Source organism: Alligator mississippiensis, chromosome 4 (genome assembly GCF_030867095.1).
Source record: "Alligator mississippiensis isolate rAllMis1 chromosome 4, rAllMis1, whole genome shotgun sequence".
NCBI classification, from domain to species: Eukaryota; Metazoa; Chordata; order Crocodylia; family Alligatoridae; genus Alligator; species Alligator mississippiensis.
In genome coordinates this window covers 101603303-101627126 of record NC_081827.1, presented here as the reverse complement: position 1 = coordinate 101627126, position 23824 = coordinate 101603303, and the positions used below count along the sequence as shown (strand labels likewise).

Below are 23824 nucleotides of genomic sequence, written 5' to 3'. Positions count from 1 at the left end.
GACCCCAGCCAGGTAGGCATCAAGCCGCTTCTTAAAGACCCCCAGGGTAGGAGCCAGCACCACTTCCCTTGGAAGTCGGTTCCAGATCCTAGCTGCCCAAACTGTGAAGTAGTTCTTACAGATGTCTAATCTAAACCTACTCTCCAACAGCTTGTGGCCGTTATTCCTTGTTATCCCAGGGGGCACTAGGGGAAACAAGGTCTCCCCCAAACCCTTCTGGTCCCCCCTAGTGAGTTTGTAGATGGTCACCAGGTCCCCCCTCAGCCTTCTCTTGTGAAGGCTGAACAGGTTCAGGTCCCGTAGCCTCTCATTGTAGGGTCTGCCCTGCTGTCCCCGGATCATGCGGGTGGCCCTCCTCTGGACCCTCTCAATGTTGTCCACATCCCTCTTGAAGTGGGGTGCCCAGAGCTGGACACAGTACTCCAGCTGTGGCCTGACCAGTGTCGCGTAGAAGGGGAGGATCACCTCCTTGGCCCTGCTTGTGATGCACCTGTGGATGCACGATAAGGTCCGGTTAGCCCTGCTGACCATGACCTCGCATTTCATAGATTTCATAGACATTAGGGCTGGAAGGGACCTCAGAAGATCATCGAGTCCAGCCCCCTGCCCAAAGGGCAGGAAGTCAGCTGGGGTCATAGGATCCCAGCAAGATAAGCATCCAGTTTGCTCTTGAAGGTGTTCAATGTAGGCGCTTGAACCACCTCCGGTGGCAGGCTGTTCCAGACCTTGGGGGCTTGGACAGTAAAGAAATTCTTCCTTATGTCCAGCCTGAAATGGTCTTGTAGTAGTTTATGACCATTCGACCTAGTCGTCATCCCTTGGGGCGCTCTGGTGAACAAACGTTCCCCCAGATACTGGTGGTCACCCCTGATAAACTTATAGGTGGCCATCAGATCACCCCTGAGCCTGCACTTTTCCAGGCTAAAGAGCCCCAGGGCTCTCAGCCTGTCATCATAGGGTCTGCTTCCTTGACCTCTGATCATGCACGTGGCTCTTCTCTGGACTCTCTCAGTCTTCTCCACATCCTTTTTGAATTGTGGAGCCCAAAACTGGACGCAGTACTTCAGCTGCGGCCTCACCAAGGCCGAGTACAAGGGGAGAATGACGTCCCGGGATTTGCTTGAGAAGCATCTATGGATGCAAGCCAGCGTTTTGGTCGCTTTACTAGCCGCAGCATCGCACTGCAGGCTCATGTTCATCTTGTGGTCAATGATGACCCCCAAGTCTCTTTCTTCCATAGTGCTAGCCAGCGTAGCACTGCCGAGCCTATAAGGATGCTGCGGGTTTTTCTTCCCAAGGTGGAGAACCTTGCATTTATCGGCGTTGAACACCATCAGATTCTCATCCGCCCACTTGCTGAGCCTGTCCAGGTCAGCCTGGATCACCCGCCTGTCTTCTGGTGTGGATGCTTTGCCCCAAAGTTTGGTGTCATTGGCGAACTTGGCCAGTCCGCTTCTGACTCCAGTGTCCACATCATTAATGAAGATGTTGAACAGTATGGGTCCAAGGACAGAGCCTTGGGGGACCCCACTGGTCACAGGACACCATGATGAGTGACTTCCATCAGACTACCCTCTGGGTCCGACCACGGAGACAATTTTCCAGCCAGTGGATCGTGGAGGACAAGGTGACAATTGGCCAGTTTCTCCAAGAGATGATCATGGGAAACCAGATCGAAGGCTTTTTTTTAAGTCAAGATATATGACATCAATCTCTTCTCCCTTGTCCAGGTGATAGGTCACCTGGTCGTAGAAGGAAATGAGATTGGTCAAGCAAGACCTCCCCGCAACAAACCCGTGCTGGCTATCCCTTAAGATGTTGGCGTCGGCCAGTCCATTAAGGATGGCCTCTTTAATAAACTTTTCTAAGATCTTCCCCAGGATAGAAGTCAGGCTAATGGGCCTATAGTTAGCCGGATCCACTTTCCCCCCTTTCTTGAAGATAGGCACCACATTGGCCTTCTTCCAGTCTTCGGGCATTACACCAGAGCACCAAGAGTTTTCAAAGATCCACGCTAGAGGCTGGGCTATGATGCTCGCCAGCTCCTTGAGTACCCTGGGGTGAAGATTGTCAGGGCCGGCTGACTTGAAGGTATCCAGCTTCTCAAGATGTTCCTTCACAAAGTCAGCATTAATGGAGGGCAGGGGATCACCCTCACCCGGACTTCCCTGTCCCGTAGCGGGCCTGGGCGTCCCATGGGACTGATGAAAGACTGACGCAAAGTACCTATTTAATAGGTTGGCTTTTTCCTGGGCGTCAGTTGTCAGTTGCCCCATCTGATTCAGCAGGGGTCCAACGTTGCCCCTGCTTTTCCTCCGGCTCCCCACATATCTGAAAAAGGACTTTTTATTGTCCTTGATGCTCAAAGCTAGTTGGAGTTCAGTTGCAGTCTTGGCTTTCCTGGTATGCTCCCTACAGGACCGGACCAGTGCAGAATAATCCTCCTTGGAGGTGACTCCCATCCTCCATCCTTTGTAGGCCTTTCTTTTTAGCCTCAGGGGGTCTGCTAGGTCCCTGGAGAGCCAGGGGGGCTGCTGTGCCCTCTTGCTGCCTTTCCTCCGAGATGGAATAGACTTAGTTTGTGCATTGAGGATCGCTCCCTTGAGGAGCAACCACTCTTCTTGAACTCCCCTCTCCCCATGGTCATGGTCCCTTAGAGCCTCACTGACAAGCCTCCTGAGCTTGTCAAAGTCGGCTTTCCTGAAGTCAAGGACTTCCGTGTTGCTGACTGACTTGCCAGCTTTTCAGCGGATGGTGAAGGTGATCAGCTCGTGGTCGCTGTCACCCAGCTTCCCATCGATCACTAGGTCACAGACTAGGTCATCCCCGGTAGCCAGTACCAGGTCGAGCAGCGCTTTGCCTCTCGTTGGCCAATAGACTTCTTGAGTCAGGTAGAGGTCATCCACGCACGAGAGGAAGCTTTGCGACCACTCAGATTTTGCTGAGCGATCCTCCCACGAGATGTCCGGGTAATTGAAGTCACCCATGACAACCATGGTCCTGGAGCATGTGGCCTCAGCCAGTTCCCGGGCAAACTCCTGGTCTAGCTCAGGACTTTGGGTGGGAGGTCTGTAATAGACTCCCACCATTGTGTCCCCTGTGCCGTGTTCCCCACGGATTTTAACCCAGAGGGTCTCCAGCCGTCCACCCTGGTCGCCAATATCGGCTTGCAGGGACGTGTAGCTTTCCTTAACATAGAGAGCTACACCCCCGCCCCTTTTCTCTACACGATCCCTCCTGTACAGGGTATAGCCATCTATACCCGTGGTCCAGTCATGGGTGGAGTCCCACCAGGTCTCCGTTATCCCTATGACATCATAATTATTTGCATTGAGCAGGAGGATGAGCTCCTCCTGCTTATTCCCCAAGCTCCTGGTATTTGTGTACAAGCAGGCAAGTGCCCCCTGGGGGGCTCCTTCCTTGCCCACTGATTTTACCAGGGCTGGGGCAGGGGTGGGCTCCCTTAAGTGCCTTGAACTGCTGGCTTTGCAAGGATTGCTCAGCGGGCCAGCAGTGGCGGTAGTCCCCCCGTCCCCCAGTGGGCTTAGTTTAAAGCCCGGTGGAGCAGGTCAGCCAGTCTAGCTGAGAAGAGCCTCCTCCCTAGGGGAGAGAGGTGGAGACCATCTCTTCCCAGCAGCTCGCTGCCTCTCTCGCCAAAGAGCGGACTGTGGTCATGAAAGCCAAAGCCTTCCCGACGACACCAGCGCCGCAGTCTTTGGTTGACCACGTGGATCCTCCTCTCCCTCCTCAGCCCATAGCCTGAGACTGGGAGGATCAACGAGAACACCACCTGTGCCCCCAGACCCTTTAGCCCCACTCCCAAATCCCTGTAGCGCCTCATGACCCGGCTGGGAGCGCTCCGAGCCATGTCATTGGTGTCCACATGAATAAGGAGCATGGGATAGTGGTCTGTGGGTTTGTCAGCCCATGTTCATCTTGGAGTCAATGATGACTCCAAGATCCCTTTCTGCCTCTGTGCTCTCAAGAAGGGAGTTTCCCATCTTATAAGTGTGCTGCCGGTTACTACTGCCCAACTGCAGCACCCTGCACTTGTCAGTATTGAAACGCATCCTGTTTTTGTTAGCCGACCCTGCAACCTATACAGGTCTTTCTGCAGTCTTTCCCTCCCTGCTAACGTGCCCACCTCACCCCAAATTTTGGTATCATCAGCAAATTTGAACAGGTTGCTTTTCACCCCACCGTCCAAATCGCTGATAAAGAAATTGAACAGTGCGGGCCCAAGGACCGAGCCCTGGGGGACTCCGCTGCCCACTTCCCCCCAGGTCGAATATGACCCATCCACCACCACCCTCTGAGTACGACCCTTCAGCCAATTAGCAATCCATCTGGCCGTGTAGGCATCGATGCCACAGTCGCCTAGTTTTTTAACGAGGATGGGGTGGTCGACAGTGTCAAAGGCCTTGCTGAAGTCCAGAAAGACTACATCCACGGCGATACCTGCATCCAATGCTTTTGTGACCTGATCGTAAAAGGCAGTCAGGTTGGTCTGACATGACCTGCCCCTAATGAAACCGTGCTGGTTGCCCTTGAGCATCATTCCCGATGCCGGCCCATCACAGATGTGCTTCTTGATGATCTTCTCAAAGTTTCTCCAGGATTGAGGTAAGACTGACAGGCCTATAGTTGCCCAGGTCCTCCCTCCTCCCTTTCTTAAAGATAGGGACCACATTGGCTATCTTCCAATCATCTGGCACCTGGCCCAAGCACCACGAGCGCTCGTAAAGCCGTGCGAAGGGCCCTGCAATAACCCCTGCTAGCTCCCTCAACACCCTGGGGTGGAGAGCATCTGGACCTGCTGACTTGAACACATCCAGCCCCTCCAGAAGCACTTTAACCCAGTCCTCCTCAACCTTAGGTCTTGAGGCATTCCCCTCGAGTCTGTCTTGAAACACGGTGGGGGAGTCCCGGTCCCTGCACAAGAAAACGGAGATGAAGAATTTGTTAAAGAGGTCTGCCTTCTCCTCTGGCGCAACCACCAGATTGCCCAGCGTATCTTGCAGGGGCCCCACATTTCCCGGCGCCTTCTTCATCCTCCCTATATATTTGAAAAAGGACTTTTTATTATCTTTGATCTTGGACGCTAGTCCTAGCTCTATGTCCACCTTAGCTTTCCTAACAGCCCCCCTACAGGTCCAAGCTGTGGAGATATACTCCTCTTTGGAGATCGCCCCCCCCTTCCACCGGGTGTACGCCACCTTTTTGGTAACCAGGCATTCCTGGATGTCCTTGGTGAGCCAGGGAGGCTTTCCCCTTGCTTCTTGTTGGGATCATCACCCCTTGGGCCCTGAGTATCGTCTCCTCAAGGAATGACCACTCATCTTGGGCACTGAGTTCCCCTGCCCTCGAGAACCCCAGCACCTCTCCCAACAATCTCCTCAACTCTTTGAAGTTGGCCCTCTTGAAGTCTAGGGCTACCGCCTTGCTGTAGGCCCTTGACACCCCGCGCTGGATGATGAATTCCAGCAAGCAATGATCGCTATCACCCAGGTGGTCAAGGACCTGGAGCCCCCTTACCAGATCATCGCCTGTGGCCAGGACCAGGTCCAACAGGGCATTCCCTCTGGTGGGACTGTGCACCTCCTGGGTTGAGTCATGTTTCTGTTCTTAAAGGAATGCTAGGAGCCTCCATAAACCATTGCCACATCTACGGGATCGTTGTCAACAAGGTAGTCGAGCAGTTTCCTTTCCATGCAATTACAGGAAATGATTTTACTGAGTCAGCCTTTCTCTTCCCCACCACAGGACTGCTTTCAGCTGTGCCCTACTTTAACAAATACCCTTCATTTGTCCCAAAGGAGTAGGTTTTGGTGAACACTGTATTCTCTTCCTATCCCAGCCTGTGGCATCGGTGACTCTACCTGGAGTCAGGGACAGATTTTCTCACAGAGGTTTAGGTGATTGGATTTCAAGTGCTGTCACTGAAATTCACCCTCTTTTGTTGGTACAGCAAGCCCATAAAAGAGACAATGCCCCCTTCTCCAACCCATTCACTGACCAATAAAGCAAGCTGGTTGTCAGTGGAAGAAACACTTGATTTTTTTGTTTTGTTTTGCTTGAAACCTTGGCCTATCTGTTGGGCTGGAGACTGTTCCGAACATCTTGTTTGACCGCCGATGTAGTCCAACCAACAGAACTCACAAGCAATCCTCACATCTTGCACAGTAGCTTGCGGTTAAGCAAAAACTTCATGTTTAGAAGGCACCTTGTCTTCACTGAAAAAAGATTTCAAGTGGTGGAAAATCCACTATGGCTCTAGGATGTTCCAGTGGCCAGTCACCCTTGCTGTTCAAAACAGGCACCTCCTTGCCACCTTCCAGCCACTGATATTGTGATCATGCCCTACCTGGAGGTTGACTTCAGAAAAAGCTGCTGGCTAGAAAGAAAGGAGCTATTTGACCATATCTATCAACACTTTGGCATGTTCAATACCTGTGTACCTTTTACACCCTTACCAGCAAACAATGTAATCTCTAATGAAGTAGGCTGTTGTCTACAAAGGTGCATGCCTCTCTGGACCAGTTAATCTCTAAGGTGCCACCCTACCCTACCTTTGGCCTGGATTCAGCATAACACAGCTAATGAGTGACTGGTGGTGCAGAGGGGTTGAGAGATGTACAGAGCAGGGTCACACTCCAAAGCCAGCTGCATGGCACCAGGCAGAGGGGACCTAGACACCTGCTCTAGGTCAGCACTCACAACTAGTGCTATGGGCATTCATGTCTTGCTATAGGAGTGAACCAGAAAGAAGCATTGTTCAGTTGGTTCTATCCTGGTTCAGGGTGTTTCTAAGGAGATGGGCTCAGCCTCAGCTGTAGGGAGTCAGGTATTCCCCCTTCCTTAAACTTATCCTGCTCAGCTGGGGATCAGAAAAGTCAGCTTCACCAAGGCATGAATCTGTCTTTTCTCCCAGGATGCTGCTAGAACATCAGATACCTTCATGCAACCTCTTCCTGCTGCTCATGTGCCTCCTTGCCAGGTTTTCTGTTCCTAGAGAAGATCTTCATGTCATTGTAGGGTTGGCAGGAGAGGAAGAGCTTTACCTACTCCAGCTCACATGCTCCCTGGAATCCTGTGGCTCCAAGGGCCTCATGTCTCCTTTATGTACAAATTAGTGGTCACCAGGGTTTGAATTAAAGTCCGACTCTTGAGAGGGTCTGTGGCGGTGGTAGCCGGAAGGAGCTGCCACTGCTGCCGCTGCCTGAGCTGCTTAGAAAGGCATGGGGTGGGCCAGGGGCTTTTGTCTCTTATTGGGGGGCTCTTGTCTCTTATGGGAGGGTGCTTATGGGGAGGCTCTTGTCTCATATGGGGGGCCCCCACCAAGCCCTCCCGTATTTCAAACCCTGGTGGCCACATACCCTCTGATCATACAGTCCTGCTGAGGCCCTGAGCTTCACTTCCAAACAGCATAGAAATTGCACTCTGTAGGTGTGCTGATCTCTACATGTGTGAGCAAGTGACACAAGCCGGTGATTCACAGTCTTGCCCATGCACTTGCCCTTCCAGAAACCTTAGATTAGTCCATCCTTCTCCTGCCAATGGAGGATCATTCCTTACAACATGTTGTAGTGCTTTATATTAGTTTTAGGAGCCCAATGGAAGGGACCTTTCCACCAGAGACTCTTTCTCCCCTCAAGTCAATGTCAAGCCCAGTTAGTCAGGTTTATCTCTATTGACCCTTCCATCTGAGTCACCTCTTATAGCTCCTGGTTCCCCTTTGTGCACTTCAGTGAGCTGCCTTCAGCATCCTGTAGATCCTGTAGATATTGACCCTCCTGACAGACCCTCTCTAAAAGTCTTTTGAGAGAGTCTGCAGCAAACTCAAAGCCTGGTTTCCCTGAGACTTACCCTGCCTGCTCACTGCACCACAGGGTGAATGCCTGATGATATTGCTTCTCCCCTGCTTCTCAAGGGTGTGATAATGTTGTTTCTTTATAAAACTCTATGCTTAACAGACATAGCACTGTTAATCAGCAAACCACTACCACAGTGTTATCTCAGCCTGGCTACAGTATATCTGCTTACTTGCTCATGCAATTTTTTATGCACAAGCCAATGAGCAAATGCCAGCTTCTGCCACAGATTTGCTGAGTGGTTTGGGCAAGTTACTTAACCTTAGCTGCCCTCCTTTCTCCATCTCAAATCCAGATGCTCTGTTCAGACAGCATCAAGCACTACTGTGTTGGCCACACCCAGTTCTTTTCTTGCCCTGTTCATCAGTAGATCTCAAAATGCTTCACAAAAGGGAAAGTGAGACACCGGGAGGGGAAGTGCCTTCCCAAGGGCACCTAACAGGCCAGTGGGAGAGACAGAATGAGAATCAAAGGCTCCCTAGTCCTCAGCCAAGGCTCTACCTACTCGGATATGCAACTGTGATGGGTCTCTGACCCTGCTTGGAGCATTGCAGAGCTGTTGTCATACTAATAACAATAATTCTTCCTTATCACTAGTGAACAGGGAGAAAAAGTACATTGGAGAAACTCTTGTTTCTAGTTTGGTAACTTTTGCAGAAACTCATTAATTAACCCATAGCCTCATTTTGTCAAATATTCACACCAAGTAGGCTGTGATTATTTGGCTGATACTTGGGCTTCAGGGACAACTGGTGTGATGCTGCAGATACTGCAGAATGTCAGTAACTTTGTTCAGGCAAGTAACCTTGCTTTCTTTTTTATACTGAAGTAGAGGTAGAAGGCCACAGGAGGTGGCAGAGGCAGATAGAATAGCCAGATTCCAAAAGGGACTAGATACATTCATGAATGATAGATCTATTAATGGCTCATAAACAGAATGGTTGGAGATGTTTCCTCTGGCATCTCTAAACCAACAAATGATGGAAGCCAGAGAAGATATTGAACAGGGAAGAGATCATTCACCATATCCAATTTGGTGCTTTCCCTGGCCACATCTACAAGAGACGCTGACTGCACAGTCATTTAGTACTTTTATAAACAAGTACTAAATGACTGCACAGCAATCTGCCTTAGTATGCAGCTGTGCCAAGGAATGGCTTTTTTGTGATGCTGACTGTGCAGTAGCTCATGACTACTGCGCAGTAGTGTTGCATCACGCTTCCTGCCATGTGACGCTACTGCACAGTAGTCACGGGCTACTGTGCAGTCAACATCGCATGTAGACACAGCCCCTGTATAGCATCCACTTCTACTACTGTTGGAGAAAGGATATTGGGCTGATGGGCAGCCATTGGTGTGACCCAGTATGCTGCTGCTTATGTTCTTAGGTATGAATTCAGCTCTTCCCAAGCACAGTAATTTACAGCTTATGCAGATACATTGGTGAAGAGCAGGGGGAAGGCAGTTAGTGGAGAAGCTGATGTTATGTAGATGTTTATTCTGAAAGATCATTTAGCTTTTAGGTTGTGAGTTTTCTTTTCCTGGGAAAGAGGAGGGAAATCTCCAGTTATCTCCTTTTCATATCCCCTGCCCTTTATGAAGGTGAGCATGACAGCATTGTATTTAGCTTGTCCTGTCTTTGAAACATTGGTGTAACTGGAGCTCTGCAGACTCCCTATGCACGGTATGCCAGATCCTAAAATGTACATAGTAGAGGAGGAGGCAGGCATCTGGACTGTGCTGAATAACACTTTCAGCGGCTGCCTAAAGCACACATTTGTCTCCCCATTTTGCTGAGTCACGGCAGCAAATACATACCCTTCCAGACTATGATCAAAAGTTTGAGCAGGCCTTTTTTGCAGCATCATGGTAGCCTAGGTCAGTCGGCTGCAGTCACATTTTGGACACAGTTGACCTCAAAATACTCTGGAAATATTTCCAAGCAAGCTGATTCCTGTTGACTTAAATCCAGTCAACCGCAACACAGAAAAAGGGACACAAGTCACATTCACATGTCCCCTTACAGCTAACAAGGCCAACAAGAAGAAATTAAAACATGCAACAAGTCTTTGTGTTGCTGGCAGCTTTGGAAAAGAGGAGCTTGATTTTTAAATCCTGCTAGCTCCCTTAGTCCTCAAAAGACACAACCTGCCAGAGCATGTCCTTGTTTGTGAGGCTGCCAAAGGTACCTTTTTGCACTTAATCCACCCAGTTGTACAAACCCTTACATTTTACAGTAGGGTTGGTGTGATGTTGCCCCCAGAATGGTCTAGGAAACATGAGAGGCAAGGATTTATAAGCATGTCTCAAGGAGCATGCACGTGCATTTTGCAGCACTTCAAACCCGTCTGAAGTGCCGCAAACCGCACATGGCACAGGCACACCCATTCACCACGCTGCTGATTAGCAGCACGACAGGTTTTTTTGACACTGACAGATCCTGGTGTCAAAAAAAACACCACTAAAAAAAGTGGTGCGGCACATGTGGTAACAGTGTACACCACCAGAAACAGAGCCCGAGGAGGCCCCCAGGCCAGGCGGCCTCCCTAGCCCACCAGGGTCTATTTGCTGCACCCCAAAGCATGCATGCAGGGGCATGCTGGGACAACCAGCAGCAGCACAAATATGTTCCACTGCTATTTGTCCAGCGGGAAATGCGTGCCCCTGTTTGTGCACACTCATCGGGGCATGCCCTATTTAGGTGGGTACAATAAATAGTCACTTTATTTAGCTTATCTGGAACTAGAGACACTGGCAGCTTTAGAACTGCAGAACTGCAGGTTTCTAGCAGGATTTCCAGCTGTTTTGCAGACTCCCAAACTACGGCATGCCGAATCCTAAAGCTTACACAGCAGAGGAGGAGACAAGCCTTTTGATTATCCTGAGAAACCCTTTCAACAGCCTCAAAAAGTGCATGCTTGCCTCCTCGTTTTGCTGAGTCACGGCAGCCTAGGTTTACGCCCTGGAATGCTGAGTAACTGTTTCCATCCGGGCAGGGCTTTTTTGCTGAGTCACAGCAGGCCAGGCGCTCATGTGAGCCTGTGTGTCAATCTCATGGCTTCCTGGGCTGAGATTGCAGCTGTTTGACTTGGCTCCAGTCCCATTCTGGACACAATCAGACCTCAGAATGCTCTGGAAATTATTCCATGCAAGCTGGTTTCTGTTATCTTAAATCTAGGCATGTACTATGCAGGGAAGGAGACGCAAGTTATTTGTCCCCTTAGAGCTAACAAAGCTGACTGGAAGGAACTGGAATGGGACGGTCAACAGCCTTTTGTGATGTTGGGAGCTGTGGTAAAGCAGAGCTTTCTTTCTAACTCCTGCTGATTCCCTCAGTCTGAGAAAGACACAGTCTTCCAGAAAATGTCCCTGTTAGTGAAGCTGTCAAAGGATGTGGTCCCCCAGTAGTGAAAACCCTTATGCATGTTCTTCATCTTGCATATGGGAATCATCTACTTTTGACTTCAAAATGACTACACATCAGCAAAAAGCTAAGTACAGGTGGGAGTGTTTATAGAAGCAGGGCTTATTTTGCTATTTAATATGTAATTTTCCTTTGGCCCTGTCTTCCTGTCCTCTCACTGCCCGTGGTTTTTTTTCCCCTGGTGTGTTTGTGGAGCGACAGGGACCAGTGAACAGATGAAGCCACAGATGGGGGGACTTTGTCGGTACAGTGAGCGTGCTGCAGGATTTGCTAGTGTTTTCCTGATCTGTATGCCCTGAGTCGAGTGGGACTGTATGTGCCCGCAGAGCTTGTCGGTGCCTGTGTACTCCCACCACACTACCAGCAGAATTAACGTAACCTCCTTGTGTACCATCCAAGTGCCCTGGGGAGCTCACTGGTTTCCAGGGCCACTTATTTAATACATAGCATGTGTCCTCTGGAGCATTTCTTATTGCAGCCCTTGGCATGAGTGTTACCATACGTTCAGGCTGGTTGCCAATGCTAGGAGTTCTCCTTGCATTTGGAGCCCTTCCTTGACTAGGATTCCTACGGGCACACTGGATACACTGTCTGGACTGCATAGCCATCAGCATGGGGTATTTTTTACTGCAAACTCCCATTGTTTTGCCTCTCACCTTGTCAACACTTTTTCCTTGAAATTTGTCTGTGCTGTGCAAACCCATTACGCAGAGTGACTAACTGAGGAATCCCTCCGCACTCTATTCCCATGTCTCTAGAAGTGCAAAGCTTTTGGGATCCACCTCTATATAGGCATACTTGACATGTTAGGAGCATATATTTTCAGAGTTCCTACTCTGACCACTGCTCTGCAACTCAGACCGCACCTTTGATCTCTAAACTGAAATTGTTAAATGACTCTCAACAGCTGCACCATATCTGTGGTAACTAGGCTGGGCCATATTGCTGTAGGTAATGAAAAATGAGTCTGTGCACTGTTAACATCCTCTCAATGATGCCATTGCCCATTGCGGGCTGGGGTTGCTATAACACTTCTCCCCAATGAGACTTGCTTCTGTTCTTAGGGGAATGATTTTTAAACTCTGTGAAGCTGTTGCCACCTCTACTGTGTCTCTTTTAATGAGGGATTCAAGCCGCTTTCTCTCTGTTCCATTACAGGCTAAAATTACTGAGTCAACCTTTCCCTCTCACACCAAGAGCCTACATTCAGCTGTGCCCCGGTCTGGCAAATACCCCTTGTTTGTCACGCGGTAGTTTTTAGAGAACGCTGTATTCTCTGCTTTGCCTATCCTCTGGGCTTGCACACCGTGGCTGGAGAAGGGAAACGCAGAAGTGGGACTGTGAAAGGGTTCTCCTCCAAAGGGTCTTCATAGCAGGCCCCAGGGAGGGACAGACCCCAAGCAGACAGACAGTACTGGTTTTTTGTAAAGTACTTCAATGTAAAAGCCTGGAGGATCAGAACTCTTGGGGAAAAGGCCTAGGACATAGTCTCTTTTCCCCTCAGGACCATCATTTCATTTCATTGAAGTTCACTTTAAGTTCATAACACTTAAGTTGGTTTTGCAGTGTCCAGCCTCTTGGCACTTTTCCTGTAACTGTAGCACCAGTATTGTTGCATGTCAGATCCTCCAGGAAAGAGTCAAGATAAAAAGGTGAGTAAAATTTCCTTTGGAAACTGAGGCAGGGCAAATAGTGCTAGGGCAGACCATAAGGAAGTGTTGCAGAGGCCAGCTCTTCAGCATGCCTTCAAATATCACAGACTTAAATAAAAAAATAAAGGGAGGAGTTTCTTTCATACCAGGCAAATGTACTCTATCAACAGTAATGCATATATTAGAGTTTCCCACATTCTACCGGGGCTTGCTGAAGAGAGCTGAATTTCTGTGTCCCAGAGGAGAATAATGCAAGAGGAGAATAGTCACTTCATGGCTGCCACCTTCACTGACACGGAGTCTCTCCAGATTCTCCACGTGCAGCTTCTGATCACTGCACAGGACATCCAAAATCAAAAGCATATTCCCGGCTTTGTGAAGGATGCAGCATCTCAGTAGAGACGCATGTTATACCTGCATATGTGTGATACATTTATTTTATCCTGCATGGTCAATGCAGAAAAATAGCAGCAGGAAGAATGCAAAGATATAGGACTGAGAAAGGAAGCCGAGGGCTTTACAAGACTTTTCTGGAAGGCTCCTGTTGCTTTAAGAGAAAGGGGTAGTCGGAGAGTGGCCCCGCTGAGTCAGCTGTAAAAATGCTGCATCATATTTCCTGAGCAGACAACTAACTCCACTTGATGCAAAAACATATGAAGGCATACAATTCTTGAGGGCCTAATTTCACACCAGAGTACTGGAGCAGTCTGTAATCAGTGCCAGGTACCGTGCAGGCTAGGAGTCCAAGTCAAGCGGCTCTTGCCCTGTTTCCTTGGCAGAACTGCAGTCCCATTTTAACCGTAATCCCCAAAGCAAAGCCAGTGGATCCATTTTTCATTGTCACAGGCCAAGCTTCTGAAATTTGGAGATAAGCACCCCCCATGGGCCCTCTGACTTCCAGTTATTAATTTCCCCAGATAAGTTAGTTGGCAGACACAAACCAGTCGCAGACACAAGCCAGCCAATTAATGAGCCATGTAGTTACTCTTGCCCCTAGACCCAGGTCACTTGAACTATTTGCAGACCTCCAGCTCCACCTCAGGCCCAGACCTGGCACATCAATTTTTAAGTCCTTAACATGTACTTGGATAATTCAGCCTTCTGTATGGGGCAGGGGACAATTCCCCGTCCTCGCATAATACACTACAACTTGCTGTGCTGGCTGTGGAACATGATAGCTAATGACCTTGCCCACGTTCCTCATTTGCATTTAGTCCTCCTTTAAATGGACCCCCCCCAGCCCCCTTTTTTTTTGAAAGTCAGCGTATGTACAAGAAGCTTGGACCATTTATTGTTCTGGATTATCTGGTTCTCATTGTCACAGCAGAAAAGGGGTTAATAAGCCTGGGCAAGCTGCCTAGGAGAAGTCTCTCAGCCCTCTCCTGGTAGCAAAGTATGTATGTCGCAATAAGTTTAAACTTGGATGGAGGCCAGCTGTTTTCTGGGCTGCTCACGTGATCTGACAAAGTATAAAGCAGGACGCAGGGGACGGGCAGCTCAGCTCAGCAGCTTCCAAGAGTCCTGAGACGAGAGAGAACGGAGAAGAGGGAAAGATCATACGAAGGCTGTAGAGGAGCAAAGAAGAGAAGAAAGAAAAGCAAAGAGAAATGGAAACGTCCAGGACGGCCAGCCCTGAAACGTGAGCGAAGGGACTAGAAACAGAGGGAAATTATCCAAAGAAAGGAACAGCCTTGATCTCCCCGTGTTCCTTGAGATAGGGATTTGGGGTCCCATTTCTACCTCTTCTCCACTGGGAATAGGATACTCCCCTCCACCTAGGGTTTGACAGTCTTCACCCTGTCCCCTGCCTTGTTTGGACAGAAGCTGGAATGCTGGTGAACCTCCGCCACCCATGCCCTCCTGGGGTGGGGTACTGCTTTCTCTTCCCGGCCTCCACCCCTTACTTGCTCCCAGAGAGCTAATTCTCATTGTGCAGGGGATAGTGAGGTACCTTAGACGCTAACACCTTTTTCTGCCCATTTTCCCAGCACAACCAGAGACCTGTCAGAGTCCATAAAGGAAGCCACCAAGGAGGTGCATGAACAGGCAGAGAACACAGAGTTCATGAAGAAGTTTCAGAAGGCAGAAGTGTCACTCCAGGAATTTAAGGTACTCCTGGTAGCATTGTTTGGGGCTGTGAGGGAAAGGGTTGGGTGATGCAGGGGGTGCACTTTGGGAATATTTATCTATACCTAATTCAGACTGGCTGTGCCAAGAGTATCATTTGCCCTCCTTTCTCCTTAAGGAATAAAGTCTTTGTATCCCAACCACATAATATCACGTCACTTATAAGATGACCATTTGGCCCAAAGCAACTCGAGGGCTGTCTAAGTGTCTTACCAGCTCCTCTTGCCAATGGTGTGGTAGAGTTGTACGTGTCTTGATGGATGGCAAAGAGGGGCATCATATAAGCCTTGGAAGGCTAGGCTGAGGGGCATCTATAAAAGGATGCATAGGCTGAGGGGCATAATATAAGCCTTGCCTTGCCAAGGCGGCATAAAGAAGATAAAAGAACTCAAGGGAATGCTTTACAAAGAAGTACTCAAGCAACTGAATGCCAGGGGTTTTACTATGGTTAAGTGATGTCTAATGGTGGTATAATTGTATACAAACATATGAAAGGTTACAACACCAGTGAAGGTGAAGAACTCATTACAATCATGATGGTGCTCAACCTCTAGCCAACCAGCCAGATGGACCCCTGGAGGCCATGTCATCCAGCCAGGGGGTTTTCCCACATATTAAAAAAAGATGGCAGTGGTAGAGTGGTGGTAGCTTTACTTGCCACTCCCGTGCTGCCAATTTTCTGGACCTGTGGAGAGCTCCACAGGCAGGATGATGTGGCCCGGTGTGCTAGGCTGCACCCGCACACAGTGAGGCCCAGATCCAGCATGCAGACTGGCCCTGAGCCACACATTTGGCCCGTGGGGCTGGAAGGTTGAGCACCATTGCATTAGAACAGTCTGAGTGGGTATAAATTAGAAGTAATAAGGGTTAATAAAACTGGGACAGCTTGACTTGGTTATTGAAAAGTATTTTTTAAAAGCAAGGTCTGTCAGGTTGTAAAACAGTTTCTGGCACTTTGTCCTTCAATATAAGAACTATAATGTGGTCCTGTACTGAATGTGAGGGCGCAACTGCTCAGCTCACCCATGAATTTGAGTGGACTCTATCTGTTGCAAACACCCAAGAGCTCACTGTTTTTGTTCAGTTCTAGTAGAACAAGTTATAGATGCTATGTAAACCAAACCCTGGATAAATAATCCTGAGCCACATGCCAAAGCCATAAAAAATAGGGAAGCCACCTAAGCTGGAAAGCCCTATTAAACAACAGGAAGTGACGCATGGATTGTCAAGTTGTGTGTGTGTGGGTGATCCGGTGTGTAAATGCTTTATTACTGAGCTGGAAGTGCTTTGTTGTTGAGCTGGTCTCTGTTCTGAGTATAGGTGCATGGGAAAGGAGAATACTGGTGATGTGTTGGAAATAGCTAGGCTAAGTCAATTATCCATCGGTTCCTGAGGATAATCCTAGGTGTTGAACTCCTGCCACTAGAGATCCAGCATAGCCTAGTGAAATCCAGAAGGTGCTCATAGGAACACAGACAGTGAGGCCCTGCAGAGACCAGAGGATAGGATCCGTTTCTAAAATATTCACGTGCTGTCTGAGAGAATCAGATGTGACGGTGGGCTGTTAAATACAGACCTCACCGGTTGAATTTTTCAGCCCCAACCAAAAGACACACAACTTGCACTGATGTCTTAGTTGGCTTGGAAAATATCAGTTAACCTAGTTAAGGCTCCTTCAAGTACCGTTTCTGTATTTTATCTATACTGTTGTCAGACTTTTCCAAGTACCTGATGAACAGGATTAGAGTTTAATGGGTTCATATTTCTGTATTACATTTCTTGTAATTTACAGATTTACTCTGAAAAATGGCTATGTAGAAAGAGCACTTTCTTCCTCATCCAAGTTGCTTACAAGTGTGTGCATTCGGAGTCCTATCTGTTGACTGGTTGCAAAAGTAGATGTACTGCTTTTTAGTGCTGTCGGTCCTGCAGACGCAATGCCAGTCCATGAGAATGAACAAGTTTCTTTTCTGGTTTGTATACCAGCAACAGAACTTGTAAACAAGCCTGAGCCATCTGTGCCGCTTTGTCTTCACTAAGGCCTTTCAAGACTGACTAAGGGCAACGTTCGAATATGGTGCTTATGTAAACATACGCATCCTTTCTTACTGGTGACAATGCATGGGATGAAAAGAAACCCACTTTCAAATAAAGAAACAAGCACACAGCTCATACCAATATTTTCAGAAAATCATGTTTCAGAGATGGAAACATGCTTTTGGTCCCTTTTTTACACCAGCAGTCAACTATCAGAGGAAAGACATTGCTGTCTAGCTTCCAGGTGATCAAAGTGAAAGCAAACAAGTAGCCCTATGTAAAGTTCCAAAAGCAGCGGACTGAGGCTGCAGTTTCAGTGCCTGGGCAGATCTGCCCACTGAATGAATACATAGCAAAGTTAAAAGTCTTTCGTGGTGTTGGAGAGGCATAGAAGCAATGCCCCAGAACTGAAAAGTGCACCAAAAATCTAGCTTTGGGAATAACACATGTATTGATCGGGGGACAAAAGGAATAGACTAGATATGACATATTGTGGCTTTAGTGTCTGTGACTTCTCTGTGCCAGATTGTAATGTGACAACACTGGGAATATTGGTTTATCAATAACCAGTGTGCATGACACCCACACTGTGTACATATGGGTACATCCTATTACATTTAAGTTATTTGCATATCAAGCTAGAAGGAAGGACATGTTGTGGCTGATTTGTTCCTCCCCTTTTGTCTCAGCTGGTTACAGCTTCTTTGTACCACATCTACTCTGCTCTGGAGGAGGAGATTGAGCGTAACAAGGAGCACCCAGCCTATGCCCCTGTTTACTTCCCAGCTGAGCTTCACCGCAAAGATGCCCTGGAACAAGACTTGGAGTATTTCTATGGCCCTATGTGGAGGGAAGAGATCCCTTGTTCCCAGGCCACTCAGAAATATGTGGAGAGAATCCACTATGTGGGTCAGCATGAACCTGAGACCCTGGTAGCCCATGCCTATACAAGATATTTGGGAGATCTGTCTGGTGGGCAGGTGCTAAAGAAGATAGCCCAGAAAGCTCTTCAGTTGCCTGTTACTGGAGAGGGCCTAGCTTTTTTCACTTTTGATGGTGTGTCCAGTGCCACAAAGTTCAAGCAGCTCTATCGGTCCCGGATGAATTCCATTGAGATGGACCCAGCCACCAAAGACAAAGTCTTGGAGGAAGCCAAGAACACATTCCTGCTAAATATACAAGTGAGTAACCAGCCAGCCATGTCTTACTGGGAGCTAATAAAACTTGTGTGAAGCTTATTTCACAGGGAAATTGCTTTTATGAGCCTGATAAAAAAATGATTTCTAAAAGACTTTTCCCCTCTACCTTTTGGGTAATGGAGCTTCTACAGGGCTTGAATGAGGGTTTATTTTATGAGTGAGAATCAGAGACCATCTGCCTCATCATCCTACTATTTCCCTCTCTTCAACTCCTGTGTAGACACCAACCCAAAGAGACAAACAAACACCCCGCTTTCTTTCTGATCTGGAGGAACAGTGGGAATCAACCTTTTCTTGAGTTGTCCTAAAGGAGCATTTCACCAACTTCACAGCATGTCTCTATTGAACAAGCCAAGAGCACAAAACTGGTTAAAGGGAAATACCTCATCACTACTAGGTAAAATGTTTTCTGGTAAAACCAAAGCAAAAGGCTCAGCAAGTGTCAGTCTGAGCAAGATGGCTTTTTCTCAATGTCCTGAAATATCTCATGCAGTCAGAAGGGGTTCAGTGAGGGGAGAAGAAAGCCCCGCTACCTAATGACAAGGCTGTTTCTTGTTCCCAGCTGTTTCAAGAGCTGCAGAAGATGATGTCTCAGGGCAACGAGAACAATCGCCCTGCACAACAGAAGCCAGAGCTTCGCACAAGGAACACGAACAGAACACATGAGCACGGTAAGCACATTTCCAAATTCAATTTGTAGCTACTCTTTCCCCTCCTCTCCTTAACCTTTTCTGGCCTGTCAAAATTACTGAGAGGTGAGAAACAGGAATTTGCCACAATATCTTTTTTGTCCACTTCATCAGCATTGATTAGCAGTGAGTGTGAGAGTAACTATTCCTAGAACCATCAAAGGTGGCCCAAAACCTTTGGGGTTGTAGACTGCAAAAATAGTGATTGTTATGAAGGCTTCTAGTTAATTGGCCTGACTCTCAGATTTTACACCAGTATAACTCCAGTGGCCCAACTGGTATAATTAAGCCTATTTAAACCACTTCTACAAGCAAAGACTGTGGGATTAGGTCTAATATATCATGGTAGTGATGCTACCATCCAGACTTAGAAGGCATTTTCATTAGAAGTTTCCATTTCTGGGTTTGTAGACTGGTCCAATCTCCTTTTTTTTGGACTGAAACTTCTTGTGTTTGTGGTCAGGAAATATTTCTGGAGAGCATGAGAAACTTATTGTTTTCTTGCTGTAAGTGTTGGGAAGGCACTACACAAGTCATGCTGAGTTTTCATATGACGACGCCTACTCGGTTATCACTACTACTTGAGATCTTGTAGCTGCCTTCTGATTCCTCAGAATTCGGATTTCTCAGCTTTGCACAAGCTACCTTTTTTATGTCTGGATATACCCCTGTAATATTTTTGTAGAACTGAAATGGCTCCATCTTCTGGCAAAAGACTGCTATTGCTGAAACGGTACAGGAAGGTTCAAATGTAATCCAGTCAGTGTAAATCAGTCCTTTGTTTTTTGGGTTTGTTTTTTTAAAAACCAGGCTCCACAGGTAAGGTTGCATCCACATTTTCACGAGAAAAGTGATGCTGTTTGACAGCAAGGAATTGAAATAATTAAATTCTTGTTCCTGGGGACGTCTGAAACAAGAAGGCAGCCAGGGAAGAGTGGGAGGCTCCCAGCACATGTGCAGGCACTTTGGCAACTGCCTGATTGGCTAAGGCTGGCCAGGAAGGGGTCCTGTGTCAGCCAGCCTTCTTCAGTTGAAAAGTGGGGCTGTCCCCATGAAGATGCAGAGAGAAGAGAGTAGACTGAGGTACGTATAAAAGGGATCTCAGACAAGAACCAACTGGTGAGTGAGAGCTAACACAGAGCCGGGGAGTCAGGCTGAGGTTATATAGAAGAAGGGTAGGCAACCTTTTCTGGCTGTGGATCAGAATGAGTCATTTCAGAGCAGGTGCTGAGACCCAGCTGCTGCCGCCACTTGTCTCAGCTATGGTTCAGGGAGAGCACATCTGTCAGGTGCTGTCAAGGCCCTATTCCTGCAGGCTGGATCCAATGGCTCCATAAGCCACAGGTTGCCAGCCACTACCATACAGTGTTTTCTCCAACTAGAACTCAGGTGGAAACCAGCAGCAGCCAGGATGTGTCAATCTTTGCACAACTAGCTGAGGAAGCCTGGTTATCAGTTAAGATTTTTCTCTACACAGTATCTCATAGGGAGCACTGTGTGCCTGCCATTTTGTTAAATGGGCGCTTTAAAAAAAGCAAAGGGAACAAGAAAGGCATTAAGTTATAGCAAAGGAGGTTACTCTCTGCACCTTGCAAGAAGGAGAGATTCACTAGCACCTCTGGATAGCAATAATGTTATTATACTACCTGCCTTGGAGGGACTTGAGGATTTATGCCACAAGCCTGCCCTTCTCAATAGGTTGTAGATACCTCACCAGTAGCCTCATGTGTCTTCAACCCTGCATCTGGGGTGTTTATCTTGTGTCAGCCTCCACTTTTTTACCATGTCAGGATCAATGCACCACTAGAAATGGAGATAGAGTTAACATAGTCAAACAAACCCTTCCTGGTCTGGGTCCCACTCTTACCAATTCAATTTCTCTTGATTTTTAGCTTCAGCTCCTATGAAAGATGACGGAAAGGCAAAGATGAGGCACACGGACCTGCTGCTCAGCACTCCTCTTGTACGGTGGATTCTCGCTCTTAGCTTCATAGTGACAACGGTGGCTGTGGGCTTCTTTGCCATGTGAATAGATGGCACTCTAGACCTCACCCTCTGGCTGCTCCCCATATACTGCAAAATAACATGTCCTACCCAGTTTATAAGAGAAATTCCCCTCTCTGAACACTGTGATCTTAGCTGTGCCACTAACTTTAGAGTACTCTCCCAAAAGACTCAGAGAACTTGAAGGGGTCTGCATGAACTCTCTCCCATGTGTGCTGAGAACATTTCTGTATTGAGACGCTGAACTCCTCACCAAAGAGGCATGGACCAGGATCTGCCACTGTTTCAAACTGTTCCTGCAAAGAGTCCTAGGTAAAGCATGGGCTGGCATGTTTCCTGCCATCCAAGAAGTAAACTCAACTGGAGCTTTTGTTTGCTTGATGTTTTGTAATGCTGGCCGCTACTGTTACAATTGCTTCTGTGAATTAATAAGGCTCCCCTAGAATTATAAACTGTTTTATATGACACTATCAGCTCTTTGGCATATATTTGTTTGGGTTTTTTTTACAATCATGACTCTTTGTTTATTTGGATTTTTTTTACAATCACAAATCACAGATCACTTTGGTTTTTAAACAGCAGAATGCAGTTGTTGAAGGTATTGTGTTGTCCATGTCCTTGTGTTTTGTCTGTATAATTTATTCATACAATAAACCTCCACGGAAAATGACTGCTTTGTTTCCTTGTGTTAATGACTTACCTGAGGGAGGAAGAAAGTGCCTTTTTCTTGTTGTATTTAATAAGTCTTTGAGAGGGGCTGACTCAACTCACCTGATGAAACACAGAAATGGGAGTTAGCAGAGCTGGGCTCTGTTCCCAGCTGTGACACTAACTTGCTGTTGTGTGACTTCAGGCAAGTCTCCCTAGAGACCCTCTATGCCAGTGATTCTCAAGGTTGTAGCTGCAATATTAGTATTGTTAGATGTGCATACATCTATGCATGATTCACAAGATAAACCCAGAGATTTTACATAGTGTCAAAAAACATTCTGACCTGTTGTCATCTAAGTTCTTTGCAACAGGTTCTATTATTTTTGTAGTAAAAAAAAGGTGAAAGCTAAGAGCTGGCACTTTCGGGGGGGGGTTGCATCTCAAAAAGGTTGAGAACTACTGTCCTACACCATGGTTTCTCCATATATAAAATGGAGATAATTTAAGAACCATGTGTAAAGCATTTGAAATCTAAGAAGGGAAAGCTTTAAAGCTAGGTACGTGGCTTTTTTCCACTAAAGAGAGATAGGTGGTGAGCCAAACTCCCTCAACATTGTGCAAGCCAGATCCTAAGCTGCTACAAACTGGCAATGCTCCTTCTGATGCAGTCACTGAGAGCCTAGCCCCATTAAGCTCTTAAAAGTGCCTTGCTAAGAACTTCACTTGATTAGAAATACATTATTAAAGAAAAAAGTTAAATTCATGCTGACACCAAACTAGCAACTGATTGTGTACTACAGAACAACATGGCAGAACAACAGAAGAACATGAACAACAGAACAAAAACACCATGCAACCACATGACCCACCCTACTTACCATGGAAGCCAACACCGATTATTAATGACATGATCTTGTCCAGTGACAAGATTTGGTGCCTAGTGTGGATAGCTGAGGACAGCACCAGTAACCAGTTTTGCTAGAGTAGCAAGTATGAAAAGGATTCCCTTTCCCCGACTGAAATCTGGATGCCTGACTAGGCGGCCAGTTGCTACTCTGGCTGCAGGCTATAATCACGTCAGGCTTAATTTTATAAACAAGTGATTGTGGAAGATGCTCTTGCAGATATGTCAAAGCAGAGGTGTTGGCAAGGTCTTCTTCCTACTTCAGGGCCCCTCCTACTTGATCACCTCTCCAGTCCTCCTGAGGTTGCCTTTTCCAGTTGCCTCCTTAGTCCCTATAGACAAGTATTCATAGCTGACCTGTCTGGTGATTGCTGGCTCCTGATCTTGTCAAATGCCAACAGCTATCACAGAAGGGAGGTCTTACGGGGAGCAATACTGGGGAGAGCTGTCTGCTGATGACTGGCTCCAAACTAAAGTTCGAACCTACCCTGCCTCCCCACGCCCTTCCTTGATATCCAGACCAGCACTGCCTACTTGGAACTGAACATGTTTTGGAAAAAGCTTGTTACTGAAAATTGCTTATTTCCCTAAAGTTTGAAAAGCAGGAAATTTAGACCAAACTCGTATTTAGTCATTCACAATTCATTTGCGTTCCAGTCATCATCCCTCTCAGTCCAACAATCCTAAGAACTTCCCTCTAAGTACAATAATAAACTTCTATATGAATTCAACACGACAAACAGAACGCTTCCACAAACTAGCCACCCAAGTCTCCCTAAGTAAACAACATATTCTACCCCATCTCCCACTCATTCCTTCACTCCTGGACACACTGGTGTCTTGGTCAAGATGCCAGAGTTCTTCTGCAGCAAGTGGCTGACATTACTGAACTGGTCCTTCATGAGAGGCAGTTTAGAGGGCACCCAAGGAACAAGACAAATACATGAAAAAAAACAAGTGGCCAACCATGCAGCTCTGGGCTTTCATCCTCATTGTATAATCTCCATACCAATGTACATCCACTTATAAAAGGTTATTTATGAATAATATGACAATATCTGCTTCAGAATTGAAGTGTAGTCATTTGCTGACCTAGATGCTACTCTGAGTGTTGACCTGGCCAATCTGCATCATAAATATTGTAGCGGGTGGTGTCTTCAATTAAGGGCAACCAAAATAGTGAGGTGTATATTCCGTCTGCATGGTGCTCCTGCCACCCACGAACCTAGCACGCTACTTAATGCATAATACCTGAAACTTAAGTCA

At 47.3% G+C, this 23824-nt stretch overlaps 1 protein-coding gene across 1 annotated transcript; it reads left to right on the top strand.

The window, feature by feature from the left end:
* The first annotated feature begins 14434 nt into the window (after nucleotides 1-14434).
* HMOX1 (heme oxygenase 1) lies at nucleotides 14435-21673 on the top strand. The gene is made up of 5 exons (XM_006261899.4): nucleotides 14435-14586; nucleotides 14936-15056; nucleotides 17801-18292; nucleotides 18873-18981; nucleotides 20892-21673. The coding sequence occupies exons 1-5, from the start codon at nucleotides 14555-14557 to the stop codon at nucleotides 21026-21028; spliced, it is 891 nt and encodes a 296-aa protein (XP_006261961.2). The 5' UTR covers nucleotides 14435-14554; the 3' UTR covers nucleotides 21029-21673.
* The last annotated feature ends 2151 nt before the right edge of the window (nucleotides 21674-23824 follow it).